A 22,442-nucleotide genomic window follows, 5' to 3' on the forward strand; every position below is an offset into this window, starting at 1 on the left:
AATAATTTAGTATTTTACTATTATTATTTAAGAATCCGGTAGACCCAACTATTAACTGGGACACTTTTGTCTATGTGATTTTTCCTGATTAATAATCAGTTTGGGATTGGGACCACCGACCAAAAAGTCAACTTAATGTAGAGATAAGGCCCGACCGGAACCCGACCCGTGAATGGCTCCATGGTGGACCTATATCAGTGTCCAGCCCAGCCCATTGGACGATATATCCATAACTTGCGGAGCCCATTTCAATTTGGTGCGAACCGGACGACTCGATCTAAACAATTCTAACGGTTCGATCTCCGGTCTGGTTGAAACATAGTCTTGGAGGCTGGAGTGACGAGCAAGTTTTCCGACAGAAAATGCAGAGACAGATCCTTCGCTAGTTTCTTTGTGCCCAAGCTTCTCTTCTCTGCTATTCAGACCCTCTTTCTCTGTTCTCTCCCTGTTTTCTGTCAAGATGTCGGTAGGTTCGGTCTTCCATTGCCTGTATTTTTATTTCAAAACCCTAAAGTTTACTGCAACGCAATCAATCTCATCCGAGTTCGTTCTCTCTTTCCTCAGATCTTCGAGTACAATGGCAGTGCCCTTATAGCCATGGTGGGGAAGAACTGCTTCGCCATCGCCAGTGATCGGCGCCTCGGAGTGCAGCTCCAGACCATAGCTACCGACTTCCAGAGGATTTACAAGATTCACGATAAGCTTTATGTTGGCCTCTCTGGCCTTGCTACCGATGCTCAAACTTTGTGAGTGTTCTTCACTTCAGTTTGCTTCTTATTTTCTTTTCCTTCTTATCTCTAAATTATTTCGAATTGGTTTCTCTGCTATGTTTATTTAATTTAAAGGTATCAACGGCTCGTCTTCCGTCATAAATTATACCAGCTTCGTGAAGAGAGGGATATGAAACCTGAAACATTTTCCAATCTTGTCTCCGCCATTCTATACGAGAAAAGGTTGGTCATTTAGTTTTGGTGCATTCGAGATAGGATTTTGGTGAATTTTGAATGGCTTATGTTGGAATTTACAGAATTTACGGCCCTTTCAAAAGCTGATTTTTTATGTAACTTTTATATCTGATTCTTGTGAATGGTAGTTGTTTGTAAAGTTCACTAGGTTTGGGTTGGCTGTTCTAAATTGAAAGTGTATTCTCATTAATTCTATTTTATGTACCAAAATTTGGGGGGTTTGTATTTCTTAATTTATTTGTGATTGGATGGTAGTCTAATATCAATTGAGCTTACTATTAGAAAATGGGTTAAGATTTTTGATTGAAAAAAATACATACTTTTATTTGGTGTTTTATTAGTCAATTTGCAAAACACACAAACCATTTTTCAAAAGTTTGATAAGTCTATCCATAAAAAATGTTTGATTTAATCTATCAATCGGACTTACTTTTAGCAAGTTGGGTAAAACCAAACGAGGTTTAAGATGTTAGTGTTGGTGCAAATGTCCGTCATCCAAATATAGAAAAGTGTCATAAATTTTGTGTGCAAACATTGTAAAAAATATAGACATGGTGGAAACATTGTGAAGTATGCAGAAATGTACAGTGATATTTATTAGATGATAAAAGCACAGATAAATCATTTTAGATTATTATAAAAAACTATAGGTATTTATGATGTCATGTACTTTTATGGTGAATTTTCTTTCTTTTATTAGCAAAATTTCCATTTATTATAAGAGAAACTATACAAACATGCTTGAGTTGCATGCCAATGGTATTTGTTTTCAGATGCCATGCATTTTTATGGTACTATGTGGATGTCATTCTGAGTTTTTCCCCTTAAATTAAATAAAAGAATTTTTTGCTAGAGAAAAAGATAAAATGGATACAAGCTCAGGTGATAAGATATCACTGAGCAACTGAAAAACTAACATCACTCCTCATCCCTATCAGAAACAATGGCTCTACAATTATATAAAGAAAATAAGAAATCATACCAGAAATTCTGAGATAGTTTGGTTGATGCATTGGACGAACAAGGGATGAATAGGGATCAATTATTTTTGTCTCAGTTGTAATGAGAAAGGCAAAATTGGGTTAGGTCACTGCTTTTTGGTCTATATATATGATGCTCAGCATATTATACGTGCCTCATTCTTTTCTTGTATCAATGAAGCTTAATAGTTACCAAAAGAAAAAGATGGAAATGGGAAATCCTTATACGTGCCTCATTCAACCCACCCACAAGAAAACACAATTTCCTCAATGATTCAATCAATGCAACTCAAAAAAAGAGTTTAAGAAATCCTTGACCACATTGTAACTAACTCCAGAAAGAAGCCCTGAGTAACAGTCTTTTCTTTAATCCAACCAGCAATACCTTACCCTTACCCACCACCACACCTTCTTCACTTCCTAAATCATCAATTTGTACGTTCTTAACCTCATCAAATCCTTTCAAAATCTGCTACATAAAGCACATGTTGGATTATGACATGTGGGGTTAATGGTTTTGAATCTTGTTCTTTCCTCTTCTAACTCCATAAACACTATTTTGGCATTCTCCTCGCTTTGTAGGAAAACTAATGCCAATTTCTTACTTCCCTCTATTTTTTTTTTGAAGATAAAACAAAATTCATTGGAGAAAAAAGAAGAATACAAAGGAGGGTGACAAGTAGTCACCGAGAGAACAGCACAACCCCTGAAAGACCAGACCCAACCAATGAAAACAAGACCCACAAAGTCTGAATCACACTTGGCTTAAACAACAAAGGATAACCTTAGACTTAAATTTTGACCCTCGAAAGCCCCAACTGACCATAACACAAAGAAAAAACATCGCCCAAATCAAAAGGAAATAAGAAATCCCCGAAACCCTCCCAAACTAGACCATGGACAGCAATTTCAACCACAACCAACCCTCAAAACCCACTCAAAATCAGTTATTTGGTGTTTGATAAATTGACCGCTACAAACTTACTCCCTGTCTTGTTGAGATTTTTGAGTTTCTTCACTTTTTTAACAGGCTCCACACCAAATGCACTTCCTCCCAATCTTGTAAAGGCTTTTGAAACCAGGAAATTTGCTGGCACCTTAATCTTCTAAGGTTATGTTTGGTTTGAAGGAAAAGGTAAGGAAAGGAAGGGAAAGGTAGGAAAACTTATACAAGGTTTGTAAAGGTTTCCCTACCTTTCCTTTCCTTTCCCTACTTTTCCTTCAAACCAAACACAGTGTAAATGGCTTCATTGCATTCACATTCTTTTTAAGATCTTTGACCTTTAAATCACTACCATTGATTCTCTCCAACTCTAACACTGCATTCTTTTCGAAGGTCTTGAATTCAATTCCCTCATCTCCTTCTCTATCAATCACTCCATCCAGTCCCATGATCCCAAATTTAACTTGAACTTCTACCCAAATACTGAAACCCTCACCATCATGGATCACCTCCTTTTCCGCTCTATCTCTTTCCTCCATCTCCTTGAATATCTTCCTTGCAAATCCTCCCTCCCCCTCCCATGGAGAAAGAAAAAAAGAATAAACCAAGAGTTTTACTTCCACTTCCTTGTTCACCACCAGATCCATATTGACCGAGCCCTCCACCATGTTTGTTTCATCCAACAAAAATTTGTCTTCTTGAATTTCTTCCCCTTCATTTTAGGTTCATCTTCTTCCCTTTGACTTAATGGTCTTGTTCTGTACTTTTGAAACCTGTTTAACACCACACTGCTTATGGCATTGCTTTTTTCAATCACTTTTGCCTCCTCCGGTCCTCCCTTGCCGCAGAAGACTCTTCTATGCTAGTCATGATCATCTCCTCTGCTCCTGAACCATTCCCGATGAATTCACTTCTGTCCTCCTTACCGCGTTCTTTCCACCTTCTTTTTCTGTTTCCAACCCTTCTTCCTTTTCTCTAGACTCACCTCTAACAGAATCAGCCACTCCTGCCTTTGAAAACACCTGTCTAGCTTTTTCTCTTTCAACCTCGTCACCACAGATTCTGCTTAATTCTTCCCTAGAAGGCGGGGCATCCACCTCCCAAGTAACCTCCACTTGACAACCTTCTTTTTCAATTCTCCGATTCCCTACATCTTGCAGCGCAGTCTTCTATCTTCCTCAACCCTGCTGGTATCGATTTTCTTGCCCACCCTAACAGCTTTATTAACTCTACAAAATCTTCTTTTCCAACTTCTTCCCCCTCTCCAATTTCCACAATGTCACCACCCTACCTTTCACACAGTCTTTAACCAAAATTTCCAACAAATCAGCATTAGGATAAGTATTGTGCATTGTGCTTTTTTTTTTTTTCCCTCTGAAAGCAGCTTCTCCTATTAAGAGCTCATGGTTGAGCTCGAAATCTGCCAAAGCTTGCAACAAAATTTGTGATGATATATCATGCTCTTTACCACCATCACCATCCCCAAATGTAAACATGCTTTCAACCACCATATTCTCTGTTATGGTTTTTATAAGTGACAAAGGTAAGACTACTAAAATACAGGAAATATAACTATTTTGATTTTGCAGGTTTGGACCATACTTTTGCCAACCTGTAATTGCTGGGTTGGGAGATGATGACAAGCCATTTATTTGCACAATGGATTCAATTGGTGCCAAGTATGTTGATTTCTTTTCTCCATCTTTGTTTTGGTTTATTTAGAAGTTCCCTAACATGCTATAGGATGTTAGCAGCTATAAATATTTACATTGTTTTTAACTTTTGTTCTAGAATCACATCTTCTTCTCAGCCAAATCTTACTTCTGCTTTCAGAAATGCATCATTTTGATGAAATACATCTTCCAGGATCAGTGAAAACTTTATGTTGCCATCAATGTGGCATATATAAATCAACCATCTTCTGTTGCATATCTGTCAATGAGATGATATTAGATAGGCTCTTCTAGGCATATAACTCATCTAATCAAGGTTTTATAGTTCAAATTTGAACTAGATTTTGATATGGTTGAACACTAGAGTTTGAACTGAGATTACAAAATATATCATCCAAAAAAAAAAAAAAGACTGAGATCACAGAATAATGTCAAGAAGCTCCCTGAATTGTTTCAACCACAATATCAAATGCAGCATTACTTGACATATTCCATACCACCCTGGCCTGTTTTAACATGGTAGCACTTAGCATACTGTATTACATCCAACAGGATTAAAAAGGGTGCAAATAAGCCTTATCTGAGTAAACCATTAAATAAGAAAATGAGAATTGAGTTGAAGTTTTGAGAGATAAGGCGGCTTAGAGGACTGATAAGTCATGGGATCCCATTACCAGGCTGAGTCTTCTCTTCACTTTAGGGACTGAGGCTAGGAGCTCTCTTGGGTTTGGCAATCTTTAGGTGGAAGGGGATTCTCAGGTGGTAGTGGGTTGGGTACAAGGAGACAACCATGTCCTTGGGAATCCAGATGTAACACCAGGGAAGCTAAATCCTTGGAAAGAAGCATATATGCTACTTAAGATGAGTCCAGAGATTAGCATATATCATGGCAGTCATACTGGATATGGATGGTATAAATAGATATAAGTTATATTGGTGGTCTAATTCAGGGTAAGGGTCTATATTATGCATTTTCTTGGCCTGCTATTTTATGGGGAAATGTTAGTTGGGATAGTTCTTGTATCATTTGTGGGGGTTCATGTCACCGTCCTCTTTTCTTCTAATATTTCTCTGATCATCTGTGGTTCACAGATGAGGAAATGGTGCATGTTGAATGTGGTTTACTATCGTATACTTTCAGTTCAACTTTTTAATTCGTATGAGGTTAATATTTTCTTAATTTACATTTTGTGGATTGGGTTTGATATTAAAAGCTCCTTCCCATGGATTGCTTAACTTATTTTTCTTGCATTTGGATGTGCAGGGAACTTGCCAAAGATTTTGTTGTTGCTGGTACTGCCTCAGAGTCTCTTTATGGTGCATGCGAGTCGATGTACAAGCCTGACATGGTTTGTAGCATATTCAGCTGCACTTATATTTACAAGCACAAAGTACTCGATATCTTTGATCCATTCACAAAACCCCTCCACCCTTCCAACCCAACAGAGAAAAGAAAAAAGTTTATGGCATCTTATATTTGTAAGCCCACCAAGTGTCGGTTGGACTTGACAAATTATTGAGTTTCTCCTCATTGACATAGTAAAAATACAAAATTCTTGACAAGGTTAAACTAGAATCCATCTAGAACCAAATATGGCAAATAACATGCATTACAAATAGATCCACCTTTCCAACCCAACAGAGAAAAGAAAAAAGTTTATGGCATCTTATATTTGTAAGTCCACCAAGTGTCGGTTGGACCTGACAAATTATTGAGTTTCTCCTCATTGACATAGTAAAGATACAAAATTCTTGACAAGGTTAAACTAGAATCCATCTAGAACCAAATATGGCAAATAACATGCATTACAAATAGATGCACACTTACTATTTTACATATGAATATGCAGGGCGGAGCCAGGAATTTTTTATTTTATTTTGTTTTTTTTTTTTTTGGGGGGGGGGGACACGGGAGGAGGAGCAAAGAAACATGGATGAGGGCCAACCATCCATGGAGATTCTGGGGGGCATGGGGGCACCATGGCTCCCTTAGGCCCTCCCTTAGTTGTCCATGTATTATTCTTCCATCAAGAATGCTTGTCTTTTAATCTGTCAAGACAACCTGCATATGTTTTTTGACTTCAAATAAGTTTTTCCCTTCATCTTTTCTCTTTAACAATGAATTGAGCATGGAGGAAGAGCTCGAGTTTGTTAGTTGTTCTAGGTTTGTAAGTTTATAGGTTTTATAGTGAGTGTTGTGGAGGTTGGAACTATGGTGGCTCTCCTAGGTGTTAGGGTTTCATTGAATCTTGGTTGGTGTTGGTTGTTTGTCTTTTATGGTATGGTTGTCAAGGTGATGAGACGCTTTGGAGCCTCACCTTGCCTAATCACCAAGCAGTTTTGTATATTGTGTTATAAAATACTTTTATATTTTTAATTTTATGGGTTTATAATTAATAAAATAGACATGGTTAAACTGAATTATTCATTTTGTATGTTTATATACTAATTTCTTTTTTGTTAGGGTTTAATCAACATAGACATTGCTAACTGCTGTATTTAATCCTCAAAAACTTCAAAATCTGAACCAATAAGTAAGAAAGAACTTAAAATTTTGTCTAATCAACACATTTTCTTCTTCTTCTTCTTCTTCTTCCACCTTTTCTTTTCTTCTTTTCATATAACAAAAATAGGGGGTTCAGCTCCTATATTTTTTGAACTTTCTTTTTTCTTTTCTTCTTTTTCTTCTCATGAATATGTTGATTTTCTATACTTTAACATGAAGTATATACTTTTCTTATGAAAATTATGGATAACTATTAAGGAAATATGATCTTGGAACCTAGGGAACTACCCTAGGATATATGTCTTTTACTTCAAAAAATCTATTATGGTAGGAGCTGCCTAACTAAAGAGCTTCTTTGAGGGAGTTTAGACCTCCTATAGGAAAGAGAAGAGGAAGAAAAGATTGGTTGATGCTCCAAAAGGTTATCCTCTTTACTATAGGAAAGAGAAGGGAGTTTTATTTTTAAGTTGTTAAGTTAGGAAGTTATTGGGCTTTAGGCCCGTTAGTTTATGTTTTTAAGTTGTGATTGTTCAGTTACTTAAGTAGCCGCCCTACTAAGGGCATTCTTGTAATCTCTCATTCTTTTAATTTAAGTATATAATACAAAGAGGGGTTGGCGGCCAGAACTAATTCAATTTTGGGCGACATCCCACTCCTATTCTTCTCCTCTCTTCTTCTCTACTACTGAAACTTTTCATCTTCTTCTTTCTTTATTCACAAGGAATTCATCTAAAACTGCAATCAACAATTTCTACTTGGTATCAGAGTAGGCCCAAGGTTCCTTGAGCTATTCTATCATGCAGCCCTAGATCGGTCGACTATATGGTGATTTGTGAGGTTGATCAAAGATCTTAGGTAAGCCCAGTTTTTGGATTTTTTGGTGGATTTGTTTTGCCCTATAGCTGGTCTAGGGTTTCCCATCAAATTCAAGAAAAAGTAGAGAAAGGGGGAAAGTCCTGTATCTGTAGGACTCTTCAATTTTGACCTAGGAAGTGGCGCTCTAATTTTTTAGGGTTTCTTGGAGTTTTCTGAAGGGGGCGGTTTAAGTCCTGCCTATTTTGGAGGTCTTTGGAGAGAGCAGCTGCCTCTTCTCTCTTTTCTCCTGTCCTGCAGAAAAGGAATCTTTTGTGGGAGGATCATCTAGGGCACCAGAAGTGGTTTATTTCATATTCTTTCATGTTATAGTAACCTTCTAACCCTTTTTTGATAATTATGGAGGTTAATGGAGTTGAAAACAAACCTGGGAGTGAAATGAGACCAGTGGGAGGTGTCAGAGACCTTTTCGGGGCTGGGACCATTACTACAATTAAGTTGGATGATTCAAATTACTTAGAATGGTCACAATCTGCAAAGGTGGCCCTTAGTGCTCGTGGGAAGTTGGAGTATATCACTAGTGAGGAAGTGAAACCCGAAACTAACATCTCCCGGTGGGTACAGGAAAATTATATGGTGATGACTTGGCTATGTAATTCGATGTTGCCCCATATAAGTAAAAACTTTTTGTGGGCAAATACGACTAAGGTAATATGGGATGGGATTGCAGAAACCTACTCACAGAGTGTGAATGTTGCTAGGACCTATCAGTTGAGGAATCAAATTATTGCTACCTAGCAGGGAGATAGACCTATTGCTGTTTACTTTTCAGCCCTTAAAACCCTGTGGCAGGAGATTGACCATCTGGAGACAGTTGTTTGGGAAACCACTAAGTATGCAGTTGCCTAACTGAAGCTCCTAGAGAAGTATAGGGTTTTTGAATTTTTTGCTGGCCTTAATCCCGAGTATGATATTGCAAGACAATATATTCTTTCCAGGGACAATGTTACTCTCTCTTAGGCATATGCCTTTGTATTAGGGGAAGAGCAGGAGAAATGTGATGATGAAAATTTCTGGTTTTGATCAATCAGCCATGCTTAGTACTGTGAAACCTAAACAGGGTGGAGATCGAGGTGGCAGTGAAATTAGGAAGGAAGATAAGAAGGATTTGATTTGTGACTACTATAAGAAGCCTAAACACACAAGAGATACTTGCTAGAAGCTTCATCCTCATCTTGTGCCGAATAGACTAAGAAAAGGGGAAATGCTCACATGGCAGTCACTGGTGACATACCTGCCCCTCCTACTACAACCACTATGGAGTCTGTTTCAATTGCTGCAGTGAGGGCCGAACTTGAGAGATATGGGTAGTTCCTGAATCAGCGGGATACTGTTAGTCCTAACTTAGTAACAGGTGGACAGCTAGGTACAGGTGGTTCTTGTGGAGCACTCTACTTCCTTTGCTCACACAGGTAATTCACATGCCACTACAGGTAAGGAGGGACCTCCTTGGATTATATGTTTTGGAGCTTCAAAGCACATGACCCATAGTTCCACTATTTTTTCTTTATACCAGCTCTGTTTTGGCAGAGACAGAGTCTCCACAGCTGATGGATCTCATGTTCCCATTGCTGGGAAGGGGTCTGTCAGGATTAATGATTCCATTTCCCTACTCTCTGTCCTTCATGTTCCCAGATTGAGTACTAACTTGTTATCTGTTAGTAGTTTGACTAAGAACCAGAATTGCTCAGTAATTTTTTTCCTGGTCATTGTATTTTGCAGGTTTTGGATTCAAATAGGACGATTGGGAGTGGTCGTGAAGTGAATGGAATCTACCTCCTGGATGTGCTTCCTCATCATCAGGGTCATCATGTCAGTAGGGATGGTGAGTCGGGGTCTGTGAGTCAGATTATGCTTTGGCATAATCGTTTGGGTCATTTGTCTTTTTCTTTGAGTTTCTTATTTCCAAAGCTTTTTGAGTCTGTTAATTTGTCCAGTCTGGAGTGTAAAGGTTATCAACTTGGAAAACATTATAGACATTCCTTTAAAGCTAATAATAAAAGATGTTCATCTGCTTTTGATGTTATTCATTCTAATGTGTGGGGACCATACCATGTTCCTTCTATGGGTGGCTATCGATATTTTCTTTTATTTGTGGATGATTTTTCTCGATACTCTTGGATTTACTTAATGAGATCTCGAGATGAGATACCATGCTTGGTTCGACAATTTCATCAGATGGTGCTAACACAGTTTGGGATACAAATAAAAGTGTTCAGATCAGACAATACCAGGGAATACTTTGAAAAGAACCTTGCTTCGTATCTGTTAGAATATGGTGTTGCTCATTAGAGCAGTTGTTCCTACAGTCCACAGCAGAATGGTGTTGCAGAGAGGAAGAACAGACACATTGTTGAGATTGTAAGAAGCATGATGATCACATCTACTGTTCTAGTTCAGTTTTGGGGTGATGCAGTTCTCAAGCAATCTTTCTGATTAATAGGGTGCCCTTTCGTATACTTGGATTCAGCACACCATTCAGTCTCTTTTTTCATGAGGGGGAGATGCTCCATATTCCTCTCAGGGTGTTTGTGTGTGTTTGTTTTGCACATATTCTTGGTCTTCACCGCTCAAAGCTTGACTCAAAGGCAAAAAAGTGTCTTCCTTGGATATGTAGAAAATTAGAAAGGGTAATGTTGCTATGATCTAACCTCTGGGAGTCGGTATGTTACTATGGGTGTCACTTTTTTTGAGTCCACATCCTTCTTTTCGAAAGGATCCTTCTCAGGGGGAGTGTTTTGGGGAAGTGAGTGAATAGTCTATTCCTCTTCCAATTCCAGTTCCTGTTCCACTCTTGTGTTTGATCCTCCTATGTTACCTACCTTACCACCTCCTATGCGTCCTGTTTCTTAGTGTTACTTATGACCGAGACTTCATAGGGAGGTTAATTCCATTACAGAAGAACTCACATCACTTCCTGTCGGTTCCTTGGAGACTCCAGATTTAGTTGACACGGATTTAGGCATTCCTCTTGATCTCTCTACTGTTTTAGTTCCCATTGATTCTACTAATCCCATTACAGGTAACCTGGACCTTCCTATTTCTCTCAGAAAAGGGAAGAGAAAGTGTATTGCTCATTGTATTTCACAGTATCTATCTTACAATGGACTTTCTCCTTCCTATCGTGCTTTCCTTTCTTCTCTTAACTTTGTGTCTATACCCAAGGGTGTCAGTGAGGCTCTCTCCAAACCTGAGTGGAAGATAACTATGCAGGAAGAGATGGAAGCCTTAATTAAGAATCAGACATGGGAGATTGTGGATTTATCAGAGGGCAAGGAGATTGTTGGATGCAAATGAGTTTACACAGTTAAATATAAGGTAGATGGAAGTATAGAAAGGTATAAGGCCGGACTTGTTGCAAAAGGGTACACACAGACCTATGGCGTTGATTACTCAGAGACCTTTGCACCAGTTGCAAAGGTGACTTCTGTTCGGATACTTCTCTCTCTTGCTGTCACATACTCTTGGCCCCTATTTCAACTTGACGTGAAAAATGCTTTCCTAAATGGAGATTTGCAAGAGGAAGTCTATATGGATCTCCCTACTAGTTTCTATAGTGATGTTAAAAAGGGGAAGGTATGTAGACTTAAGAAGTCACTTTATGGTTTAAAGCAGTTTCCCAAAGCATGGTTTGATAGGTTTAGGAAGGCATTGATTGCTTTTGGATACACTCAGACTCAATCAGACCATACTTTGTTTGTGAAGCGGAGGGGAACATTGGTGTCAGTGCTAATTGTTTATGTGGATGATATTATTGTCAAAGGAAATGACTTTAGTGAGATTGACAGTTTGAAGAAGAATCTAAATAGAGAATTTGAAATTAAGGATCTTGGGGAGCTTAGGTACTTCTTGGGCATTGAAGTTGCAAGATCAAAACATGGAATCTTTATTTCTTGGAGGAAGTATGTTCTGGATCTTCTACAAGAAATTAGGAAGCTTGGAACAAAGGTTGCTAGTACTCCTATTGATCAGAATCACAAAATTAACGCATCAGAAGGTGAGCTGGTAAAGGACATTGGGAGATATCAGAGACTTGTGGGGTGTTTTCTATATTTGTGTATGACAAGACCAGATATTTCCTATGCAGTGAGTGGTGAGTCAATACATGCCCCATGATTCCAACATTGGGAGGCTGTTGACAGAATTCCTGCTTATCTAAAGGGACACCCAGGCAGAGGCATACTATATGCTGACCATGGACAGTTGGAGCTAGAGGCTTATATAGATGCTGATTAGCCAAGATGCCTTGATGATAGGAAATCTATTTCAGGAGTCTGCACCCTTGTTGGGGGTAATCTAGTCTCGTGGAAAAGTAAGAAACAGACAGTGGTGGCATGGTCAAGTGCAGAAGCTGAATACAAGGCCATGGCACATGGAGTTTCAGAACTTCTCTGGATCCGCTCTTTGTTAGGAGAGATTGGTGTAGAGGCTGAAGAACCTATGATGCTGTACTATGATAATCAGGCAGCAATTAACATTGCCCATAACCCAGTTTAGCATGGCAGGACAAAGCACATTGAAGTGGATAGACATTTCATAAGAGAAAGGGTAACTTTTGGGGAAGTTTGCCTCCCATACATTACTTCTGATTTGCAACTTGCTGATGTTCTCACAAAAGGTGTTGCAAGGAACAAGTTGGAGCATGATCTACGCAAGTTGGGAATGTGTTACATTTACTCCCAACTTGAGGGGGAGTGTTGAGTTGGGCTGATTTCTAGTTATTGGGCCCAATTATTTATCTTTTATTTTTTAGTTGTTAAGTTATGAAGTTACTGGGCTTTAGGCCCATTAGTTTATGTTTTTAAGTTGTGACTGTTCAGCTACTTAAGTAGCCGCCCTACTAAGGGCATTCTTGTAATCTCTCATTCTTTTAATTTTAGTATATAATACAAAGAGGGGTTGGCGGCTAGAGCTAATTCAATTCTGGGTGACATCCCACTCCTTTTCTTCTCCTCTCTTCTTCTTTCTTTATTCACAAGGAATTCATCTAAAACTGCAATCATCAATTTCTACTGTAACTAACTTGCTGACATGGCCCCCTCACGTAGGTCTTCGGTTTAGGCTGCATGGGTATCACACTGATGGGCCAATTGGTGGTGTTGGGCCTGGCTGTTTTTCTATCAACTCTTCCCTCCTTGAGATTCACCTTGTCCTCAAGGTTGATGTGGGGAAATTCTTGTTGAAGGCGAGAATAGTCTTCCCACGTTGGTTCATCGACAGGAAGGTGGCTCTACACAACCAAGGCTTCTTCTATGTAGTATTTCCCCTTGTGAACCCAACGGAAGTCAATCAGCTTGCTGGGTTCTACAATCATAATTTTCTTCCTTAGAGAAAGTTGGAAGAGTGGCCTGAGTTTTCTCTATGCTACTAATGTGTTTCTTGAGCAGGGATACATGGAAAATTGGATGGAGCTTGGAAGAAGGCAATAGTTCCTACTTGTAGGCAACTATGCCGACTTTTTCAAGAATCTTGAAGGGGCCATAGTATTTGGGTGCCAGTTTTTGCCAAGCACGCTTAGCCATTGAAGTCTATCAGTAGGGATGCAGCTTCAAATAAACCATGTTGCCAATTTGGAGTTCCAATTGGCGATGTTTGCGATTGTATGTGACCTTCATGATTTGTTGGGCTCTTTGTAAGTTGTTTTTGAGCTCTTGTAAGATTAAATCTCTGCTAGAGAGGTATTCATCTACTGCCACCACTTGGGTAGAACCTGACTCGTACGAGAGAACAGCAGGAGGATCTCTTCCATACAACGCCTTGAATGGTGTCATTCTTGTGGTCACATGGTAAGTGGAGTTATACCATAATTCAGCCCACGGTAACCATTTCAGTCACTATTTTGGTCCCTGCCCGACGAAGCACCTTAGATAAGTTTCAATGCACCTTTTTACCACTTCCGTTTGCCCGTCAGCTTGGGGGTGATAACTTGTGGAATGTTCCAAATGGGTTCCCTGGATTTTAAAATACTCCTGCCAAAACTTTCCCATGAATATAGGATCTCGATCAGAGACAATAGATCTTGGAGTCCCATGCAGTTTGGTAACGTCTCTGACAAACAAGTCTACTACTTTGGCTATTGTGAATGGGTGAGATAGAGCGGCAAAGTGGGCATATTTGCTGAGCCTATCCACCACTACCATTATTATTGTCTTGCCTTGTGAGGATGGGGGACCTGTGATAAAATCCATGGTGAGATCCCCCAAACTTAATTGGGAATCTTGAGAGGTTGAAGAAGCCCTATGGGTTGCTGAGTATCATATTTCTACTGTTGACAAGTAGGGCAGATGGCCACAAAGTGTTGGACATGTTCCCTCACTCCTTTCCAATAATAGTGAGTGGCAATGTGCTAGTAGGTTCTCAATATGCTAGAGTGACCGCCTTCTGAGGAGGAGTGGAAAAGCTGCCAAAGCTCCATTAGATGAGGAGCTGTTGGTGGTAGGACCAACCTTCCTTTATAGTGTAAGGAGTCCTTCATCGAGTACTCAGGCACTTGGGTTGGATCTTCAACCCATTTCTTCTTAATGTTCTCCAATTTTGGGTCGGACAAAGCCTCCTGCTTAATCTAAAAGGGGGTAAACAGGTTTGGACTCGCCAACAAATGCAACTCTTCTTGTCTTGGTAGTGCGTCTACTACATGGTTGGAAGCCTCGGTTTTGTACTGTATTGTGTAATCAAACCCCAGTAGTTTTGACACCCGTTTTTGTTGTTCTTCTGTGAGGATATGCTATTCCAACAAATATTTAAGGCATCACTGATTTGTCCTAATGGTGAAGCGCTAGCCGAGGAGATAGTGTCGCCATTTGAGCACCACGAAGACCACTACCATTAGTTCCTTAACATAGGTAGACTGATTTTGGGCTCGGGGGGTTAGAGTCTTGCTGAAATAGGCTATCGACTTGCCCCCTTGCATCATTACATCTTTGATGCCGGTACCCGAGGTGTCGCATTCAACAACAAAGGGCTAGTTGAAATCGGGTAAAACCAATGTGGGTGGAGATGACACAGCTCATTTAAGAGTGTCAAAGGTGTGTTGGGTTTCTGTCGTCCAATGGAAGGCATCTTTATGCAAGAGTTGGGTCAGCGGGGCAGCTAACAACCCATAATTCCCGATGAACCGTTTGTAATATCCAGTTGGGCCCAGGAAGGCTCGTAATTGCTTGACTGTGGTGGGTCAGGCCAAGTGTGCTATGCTGGCCACTTTATCAAGGTCAGCCTTCACCTTCCCTCCTACCATGTGCCCTAAGAAGTATTGTAGCCTTTCCTGTCCAAACACACACTTGGATAGCTTGGCCGAGAGTTGATTTTGCCTTAGCACATCCAGGTTTAGTTGCAAATGTAGGAGATGTTGTTCCCAACCAGGGCTATAAATTAAAATATCATCAAAGAACACCAAAATGAACTTACAGAGGTGGGGCCTATAGATGTCGCTCATGAGTGATTGGAATGTCGATGGAGCATTAGTCAGACCAAATGACACAACTAGGAACTCGTAATGACCATCATTAGTCCGGAAGGCCGTTTTGTTCACACCGTTGCTGTGAACCCGAATTTGATGGTAACTTGACCTAAGGTCCAACTTTGAGAAAACTCGGGCTTCACATAGTTCATCTAACAACTCATCAATCAAAAGGAATGAGAAACCAGTCTTTGACAACGATAGTGTTCAAAGCCTAGTAATCCACACAAAACTGCCAAGTGTTGTCCTTATTTCTTACTAGTAGAACTGGAGAGGAATAAGGGCTATTGCTGGGTTGGATGAAGTCCTTTTGTAGGAGGTCTCACATTAGGTTTTCAATTTCTTGGCGTTGATAATGTGGGTACCAGTAAGGCTTGACATTTGCTGGTGCTGCACTGGGTAAAATGGGGATCCGATGGTCTTGAGTTCTTTTTGGGGGAAGTCCCTGCGGCTCCTTGAAAACATCATGAAACGTGGCTAGTATTCCTTGTAGTTGGGGGTCTCAGTGGCTCGTGGGGTTGTGGGCTTCGGTGGTTATGGATTCCAGGACCCAAGAGCATTAAAGTGGACCTATTAAAGCCCCAGCTGGATTTCAGTAGGGAGTTAAGGGTTGTCGGTTGTGGCTCCAACGACCTAGACCCGCTCAGGGTGATCGTTTGGTCCCCTCTTTGGAACTCCATGGTCAATTTGGACCAATCACAAATTACACACCCCAACTAGTGCAACCACTGTACTCCAAGCGCAATGTCGGCCCCACTGAAAGCCAACGTGTACAAGTTTACCTGAAAAACCTTTCCTTGGATGATCAAATCCAGCCCTCTACAAATACCTTCACATTGTAATTGACCTCCACTGGCCACTTGGACATTGAACTTTGAGGTGGGTCTAATGGCCAATCTCAGCTGAGTTGTTAATTCATCATAAATAAAATTCATAGTACTTCCACTATCTACCAAGATGGATACCTCTTGACCCTTTAGTCGGCCCACAATGCGCATGGTTTGAGGTGAAGTGAGCCCAGTGAGGGCTTGCAATGATATTTCAGGTGGGCCTAACCCAAAAATCATATCAAGGTTAGCTGAGTTGTCTTCATTAATTCCCCCCTCTAAATTCTCTCCCTCCTCTGACCCATCTATTTGCAAAAGGAAGGCCTATTGGGCCTTACATTTGTGACCTGGGCCGAATCGTTCATCACAGTTGTAGCATAGGCCCTTTTTCGTTCGGGCTTGCATCTCAGCCCATGTGAGTCTTTTGTAGGGGACATTTGGCTGAAATCCTTGGACCTCAAGTTTAGGGGAACTCAGAGTAATTAGGTTTGGGCCAGTTCTTTCATCAATGGTTTGGCCCATAGTAGGTGTTTTCAGTAGGGGGGACCATGGGGTCGAACAAGGTGTCTTTTAAGTCTGCCCAGCTTCTCTTTGTATAGCCTGGCCAGGCCTATGATGGCCATTACAATGGGGGGTTGCATGGGTTTCACCTCCACATGAATGTCGTTCCTCAATCCCCCAACAAAGCTCCCCAACAGGGCGCTCTCCGGCTACCCTTGAACCCTGGAGGAGAGGCGTTCGAACTCCACTTGATAGTCACTCACAGACCTGGTCTTGCACAACTTGGCCAATTGTTCATCATAGTTCTCGAACCCAGTGGGTCTAAATCGCACACAAAGGGCTTTAGTAAAATTCGCTCAGGTCACTTGTAGGTGTGACCGTGGAACCACTGGAACCAGAGGATAGCTTCTCTTTCCAGATGTATTGTGGCGATTGATACCCTTGTCAGTTGAAAGTCAAGTAAAGAGAGGGAGAGAGAAGAGAACACATCCGAATGGTGGGTGTGACACCTTGTGTTAGTCGACACCCTAAAAGATATATTTATATTAAAAGGTAAAAGGACAAATCTGCCCTTAATGTACAAGAGAAAGAGAATACAAAGAATAGTTATACAACAAAGAGGAGTGAAATTACAAAAATAGCCCTACGGCTAGATTTCACAGTCTCTACAACCCTCTGATTCCCTAGTGTCTGATGGTACTCGAAATACCTTTCGGCTCTAGATTCCACTCTGATTGCTGGATTAACTACTACCTCTCCTTCAGCTTCATTGTTCTTGCTGATGGGTGCCTTTCCCAGTTTGGCCAGGACTGCTGTGAGGGCTGCCTTGATTTCGGTGAAGTCCCCTTCCAGATTCTCAATGCGATTGTCATTGGCAGAGGATCTGGTTCCAACCATGTCGTTGCCCAGGACTGGGCTCTGATACCACTTGGTAGGAGCTGCTTACCTCAGGAGCTTCTTCGAGGGAGCTCGGACCTCCTATAGGAAAGAGAAGAAGAAGAAAAGAAGGGTTGATGCTCCAAAAGGTAATCCTCTTTACTATTATTCTGCTATTTATAGGCCTTACATCACATGGGGAAGATTCTCAATTGTAACTAACTTGCTGGCGTGGTCCCCTCACGTAGGTCTTTGGGTAAGGCTGCATGGGTATCACACTGATGGGCCGATTGGTGGTGTTGGGCCTGGCTATTTTTCTATCACATTGCCTAGGCAATTAGGCCATAAGGTGCCCCCCCCCCCCCCGGTTGCCTAGCCTCACCTTGGCACCTTGAAAACTATGTTTTGTGGTTGGTTTTGGGCTGGTGGATATCTTGAGCCCTTGCTTCTTGTTTTTATTTTTTGGGTATGCTACTGTGGGCTTTGTCTTCCCTTGTGTGGGTTGGGCCTTGAGCTCTCATTTTGTTTATCTTGTGTAGGGTCAAATTTCAGGTTCTTTTGGTGTTAGGATTTGCTTTTTCTGCAAAGCTCATTTGCACATTCCCTTGTTCTTTTAATACATTTTTGCTTAACTATTAAAAAAAGGGTGGGGACAAAACGAAACCCCAGACTGACAAAAAAATTAATCAGGGCATAGATATAGTTCAAAATAAATAAATAAATAATTTAAATTGAAGATTATTACCGGATACCATGTTAAATAGGTTTTGATTCCTTATTACCATGAAATTGTGAAAATGATTTGCAAATCAAGTGTAAACTTTTGTGCTTGTGGGTATTAAACCTTTCCAAGGAGGCAGTTCCCAAATAAAAAGTGGAGAGAAGATTGGCTTCTTGGAAGGCTAAATATTTATCATATGGGGGCAAACACTGTTAAGGACTGTTCTCTCTTCCATTCCCATGTATTTACTCTTAATGTACTCAATCCCAGCTAGCATGGCATCTAATTTAGAAAGGAGGATGCAAGATTTTATGGAGGGGTTGGAAGGATGGGAAAAAAAAGTTTAATGTGTTCAATTGGGGAAAAGGTTTGTAGGGCAAGGAAAGCTGGAGGCTTGGGAGTGAGAAAGTTAAAGTGGATGTAGCTTTATGGGAAAGTGGGTTTGGAGACTGAACAAGCAGAATGGGGAGCTGTGTAAGGAGTACTGGTTGGGACCCTGGTGTAGCCAATCACACTTATTGATTCTCTGTTTGGAAGGGGTTAAGAAAAGCCACAGAGAATTCAGTAGAGGTAATGTATGCAGTAAGGAATGGACAAAGAGTAAGATTTTGGAAGAATTGTTGGTGTGGAATCAGACCTTTGAAAGATGACTTTTCATCCTGGTACAAGCTAGCAACAAACAAAGAGGCACAGGTAGCTGAATACTTTTCAGAAAACAATGTAGTCAGGGTGTTGACACCACAATTTAGGAGGCACTTAAATGATTGGGAAGTTGAACATCTGCTGATGGGCCTAATGCAGTCATTGTACAACACCCACATAAATCCTGGCAGAGAAGATGGGAGAGTGACCTGGGAGAAATCTGGTCAGTTCTCAGTTTAGTCCTTCAACCATGTGACATCTCAAGGAGTCTGTGGCTTCTCATCTGATGCTGTATGGAGCAAATGTGTACCTTCAAAAGTGTCTTTTTTTTTCGTTTGGACAGATAATATGAATAATATTTTAACAAGGGATAATCTCTTGAAGAGAGGAATTGGTGGTGGATAGAACAGTCTGAGTTGTGTGAAGAGCATGACGAACTTGTTAATCACATTCTCATTCACTGCAGTTTTGCTAACAATGTTTTTAGTCCAAAATGATGAAATTATTTGCTGCCAAGGGATGCTTTCCTGCTTCAGTTGAGGATTTTCTCAAGGGATGGAGATTGGAAGTTGTAAGGCCTAAGCAAAAGAGCAAGTATTTTATGGAACACTGTCCCAGCAGCAGCTTTTTGATTGATATGGCAAGAAAGAAACAACAGAGTTTTCAAAGGGAAGAGGGTCTTGGATGAGTCAGTCTATTTACAGATTTTAGGAAAATTGCACTCCTTTGGAGCAGTATGCAAAGAATTTACAGGAAAGGACTATACATTTTTCCCTTTTTGATAGCCTTTTTGTTAATAGTAAAGGGGTGGCAGGGTTCAGAGATGTAATTCTTTTACATTCCTGATGTAACATCCTCTTGTTATTTAGGGACTAATCTTTTTGTTTTAATGAAAAATTTACTTTACCTTTCTTCGAAAAATAAGAAGACATGAAAACATACAAAGGAAAGTCTTTCTAACCGGCTCAAATGTCTTAAATCTGTTTTCTTACTTCCCAGAAGCCATGAACACATGCATTTTAAATAAGAATAAAACCAACGGCTCATTTATTTCCTGTACTTGGATCAAGGACAACAAAATAAAGTTTGAAAATGGAAATGGTTGAAATGTCTCCACTACAATTCAAGCAGTTTATAAGTATCTGTTAAAAGAGATGAAGGTTATTGCTTCCAATTTTTATGGCCTTGACCTAGTAGTAGGATATCTTAATACAGGAAACCTTTTTGGGGCTATAAGTACCTAATACAGGGAAAGAAACATAAAGAAAGGCAGTTGGCCACATACAAAACTCGAGCTGCTCCTGTTAAATAAAATAAAAAGAAACAATCAAGTGAGTATGATTGTTTTGGTGTCATCTGAGCTAAACATCTAATGCTTATGTTATGGTAATAGCTTTTTGGCTATTATTATTGGTAACTTTATGTTGCGGAAATAGCTTTCTGATGATCTAATTTGTATTTGAAATGTTCAGGAACCAGAGGAATTATTTGAGACAGTCTCTCAGGCATTACTTTCATCAATGGATCGTGATTGTTTGAGTGGATGGGGAGGTCATGTATTTGTCATGTAAGTCCTTTCCTTTCACCCCAGATTTGCTACCCACAAACTGTTCCCACTTCCTTGCCCACAGAACACCACCTTTGTGTATTAGGAACATTTCCCCATGAATGACGGGAGATATTCCCAATGCACAACTGTAATGTCCTGTGGGTAGGGATGTGGGGTAGCAGATTCGAGCCCCTTCCCTTTATTCCTGGATGCTTTTGTTTTCTTCATTAATATGTAATATGGGAAATGCTTCTATGCTAGAGATAAAAGAAAAAATCAATGTGCATATTGATAAAAAAAAAAAAAATCAATGTGCATCATAAAGTTTGTGATGGCATTAATTTCTTGAGCAGTCTTTATTCACCATTCTATCTTTGGGCTGCATAGCATTACCAAAATTGGCCTGCAATCAGTTGAGAGTTATCTCATGAATGTTGGCTATCCAAATGATGGTCCAGTTTTCCTGGAGTGGGATGACTGCTGATTGATCAACAGTCTTAATGATCTTGTAATCCAATTCGTGATGGTCATTGATGACATGAGCAACTCTGTTCTCTCCAAAAACCCCAGCTCGGGAATAGATTGGAACATCTGGTACTTTTCTGCTATATGGAATCAAGAGATGGCCTATCTTGATTGATGAAACATTTCTATTTACAATACATGTAATGATGACTGTCTGGAAATCTTGAAGGCAGTAGGTTCACAAGGCTTATATATATACTTATTTGTAAACTCTCATTATACCCTTTTTGCCTTTTGTTGCAGTACACCAACAGAAGTAATTGAGAGAACCTTGAAGGGGAGGATGGATTGATCACAATTCATTATAGACCTGAAGGTTAATGTTCCTATTTCCAATGCAGTGTTCTTTATGTTTTATTTCCAAGTACAGCTACACATGAAGCCTCTTTTGTTTTTGAATTGGAGACAATCTGCCTTTAGGGATTCAAGGCATTAACTTCCAGCCACCAGCTTTGTAGGGGTACTTTCACTTTGGCTCTTCGCCCCAAAGTTGATTTTCTTCATTCAAGGATCAACTACTATAAGACATTTGTATGTTTCTTTTACCATTAGGATGGATAATCATTTTTCGCATTTGAATTGTTACTGGTTAAGGGTTTACCATGAGGACTAGCAATAGTTCTACTAAGCGCTGTTGACACTCGAATCTTTAAGTTATTAGATGGTTCGAATTATCCTGTCATGTTTTCACCCTCTTATTGATCTTTTTGTTATGAGTGTTCTGTAGTGTAAATGAAGGATGACCCACTAGCATATAAATGGAAAGAGAATGCTGTCCTATGCATCCCATCCGTTCTATGGAACCCCCCTCGCGTTCTACTATCCACCACTAAAGAGTGCAATAAATGATCAAAGGTATATGAAGGGTCCTTTCATTTTTTGGATTTTGAGAGGGAAGTTGGTGAATGGGATTTTGGTTCCCATTGATTAAGATATTCATGTTTTTTTTAGATTTATGTGGGGTTTATGAAAGTTTTATTTGTTTTTGGGTATCACTTAGAGGGTGTTCCTTTTGGGGATTAGATTTATATGGGGACCAGAGAAAGTTTATTTTCTTGGGTGTAACTTATCCATCTCCTAGGCCGATAAATTAACTTTCCCATATTGGGGAAGTTGTCAACACTTGGATGGGCAAAAATGCTGCTTTTGATAATGGAATTTTTATGGCTAAAATGGTCATTATTTTATTTACCTGGAAAAAAAAAGAACATGGGTAAATGCATTTATTCGGGTAAATGCTTTTCAAGAAATACTTACTCAAGTAACGCACTGAAAAGCGAACGGGATTTTATAGTTAAGAGATATCCATCTCCCAAATGGGGAAGTAACTTTCTCATCTAGGAGAAAGTTGCCTACACTTTAATGGGATAAAATTGCCCTTTTTAAAAATGGCCTTTTATGGTTA

General features: G+C 40.0%; 1 protein-coding gene across 1 annotated transcript; it reads left to right on the forward strand.

The window, feature by feature from the left end:
• Positions 1-223: 223 nt before the first annotated feature.
• Positions 224-21,719, forward strand: LOC148873937 (proteasome subunit beta type-3-like). Its single transcript, XM_088941543.1, has 7 exons — positions 224-466; positions 565-746; positions 846-953; positions 4,478-4,567; positions 5,826-5,910; positions 20,436-20,530; positions 21,281-21,719. The coding sequence occupies exons 1-7, from the start codon at positions 461-463 to the stop codon at positions 21,327-21,329; spliced, it is 615 nt and encodes a 204-aa protein (XP_088797669.1). The 5' UTR covers positions 224-460; the 3' UTR covers positions 21,330-21,719.
• The last annotated feature ends 723 nt before the right edge of the window (positions 21,720-22,442 follow it).

The sequence above is a fragment of the Nelumbo lutea genome, chromosome 1 (assembly GCF_056320005.1).
Source record: "Nelumbo lutea isolate HS-2025 chromosome 1, American lotus-T2T, whole genome shotgun sequence".
NCBI lineage: Eukaryota > Viridiplantae > Streptophyta > Magnoliopsida > Proteales > Nelumbonaceae > Nelumbo > Nelumbo lutea.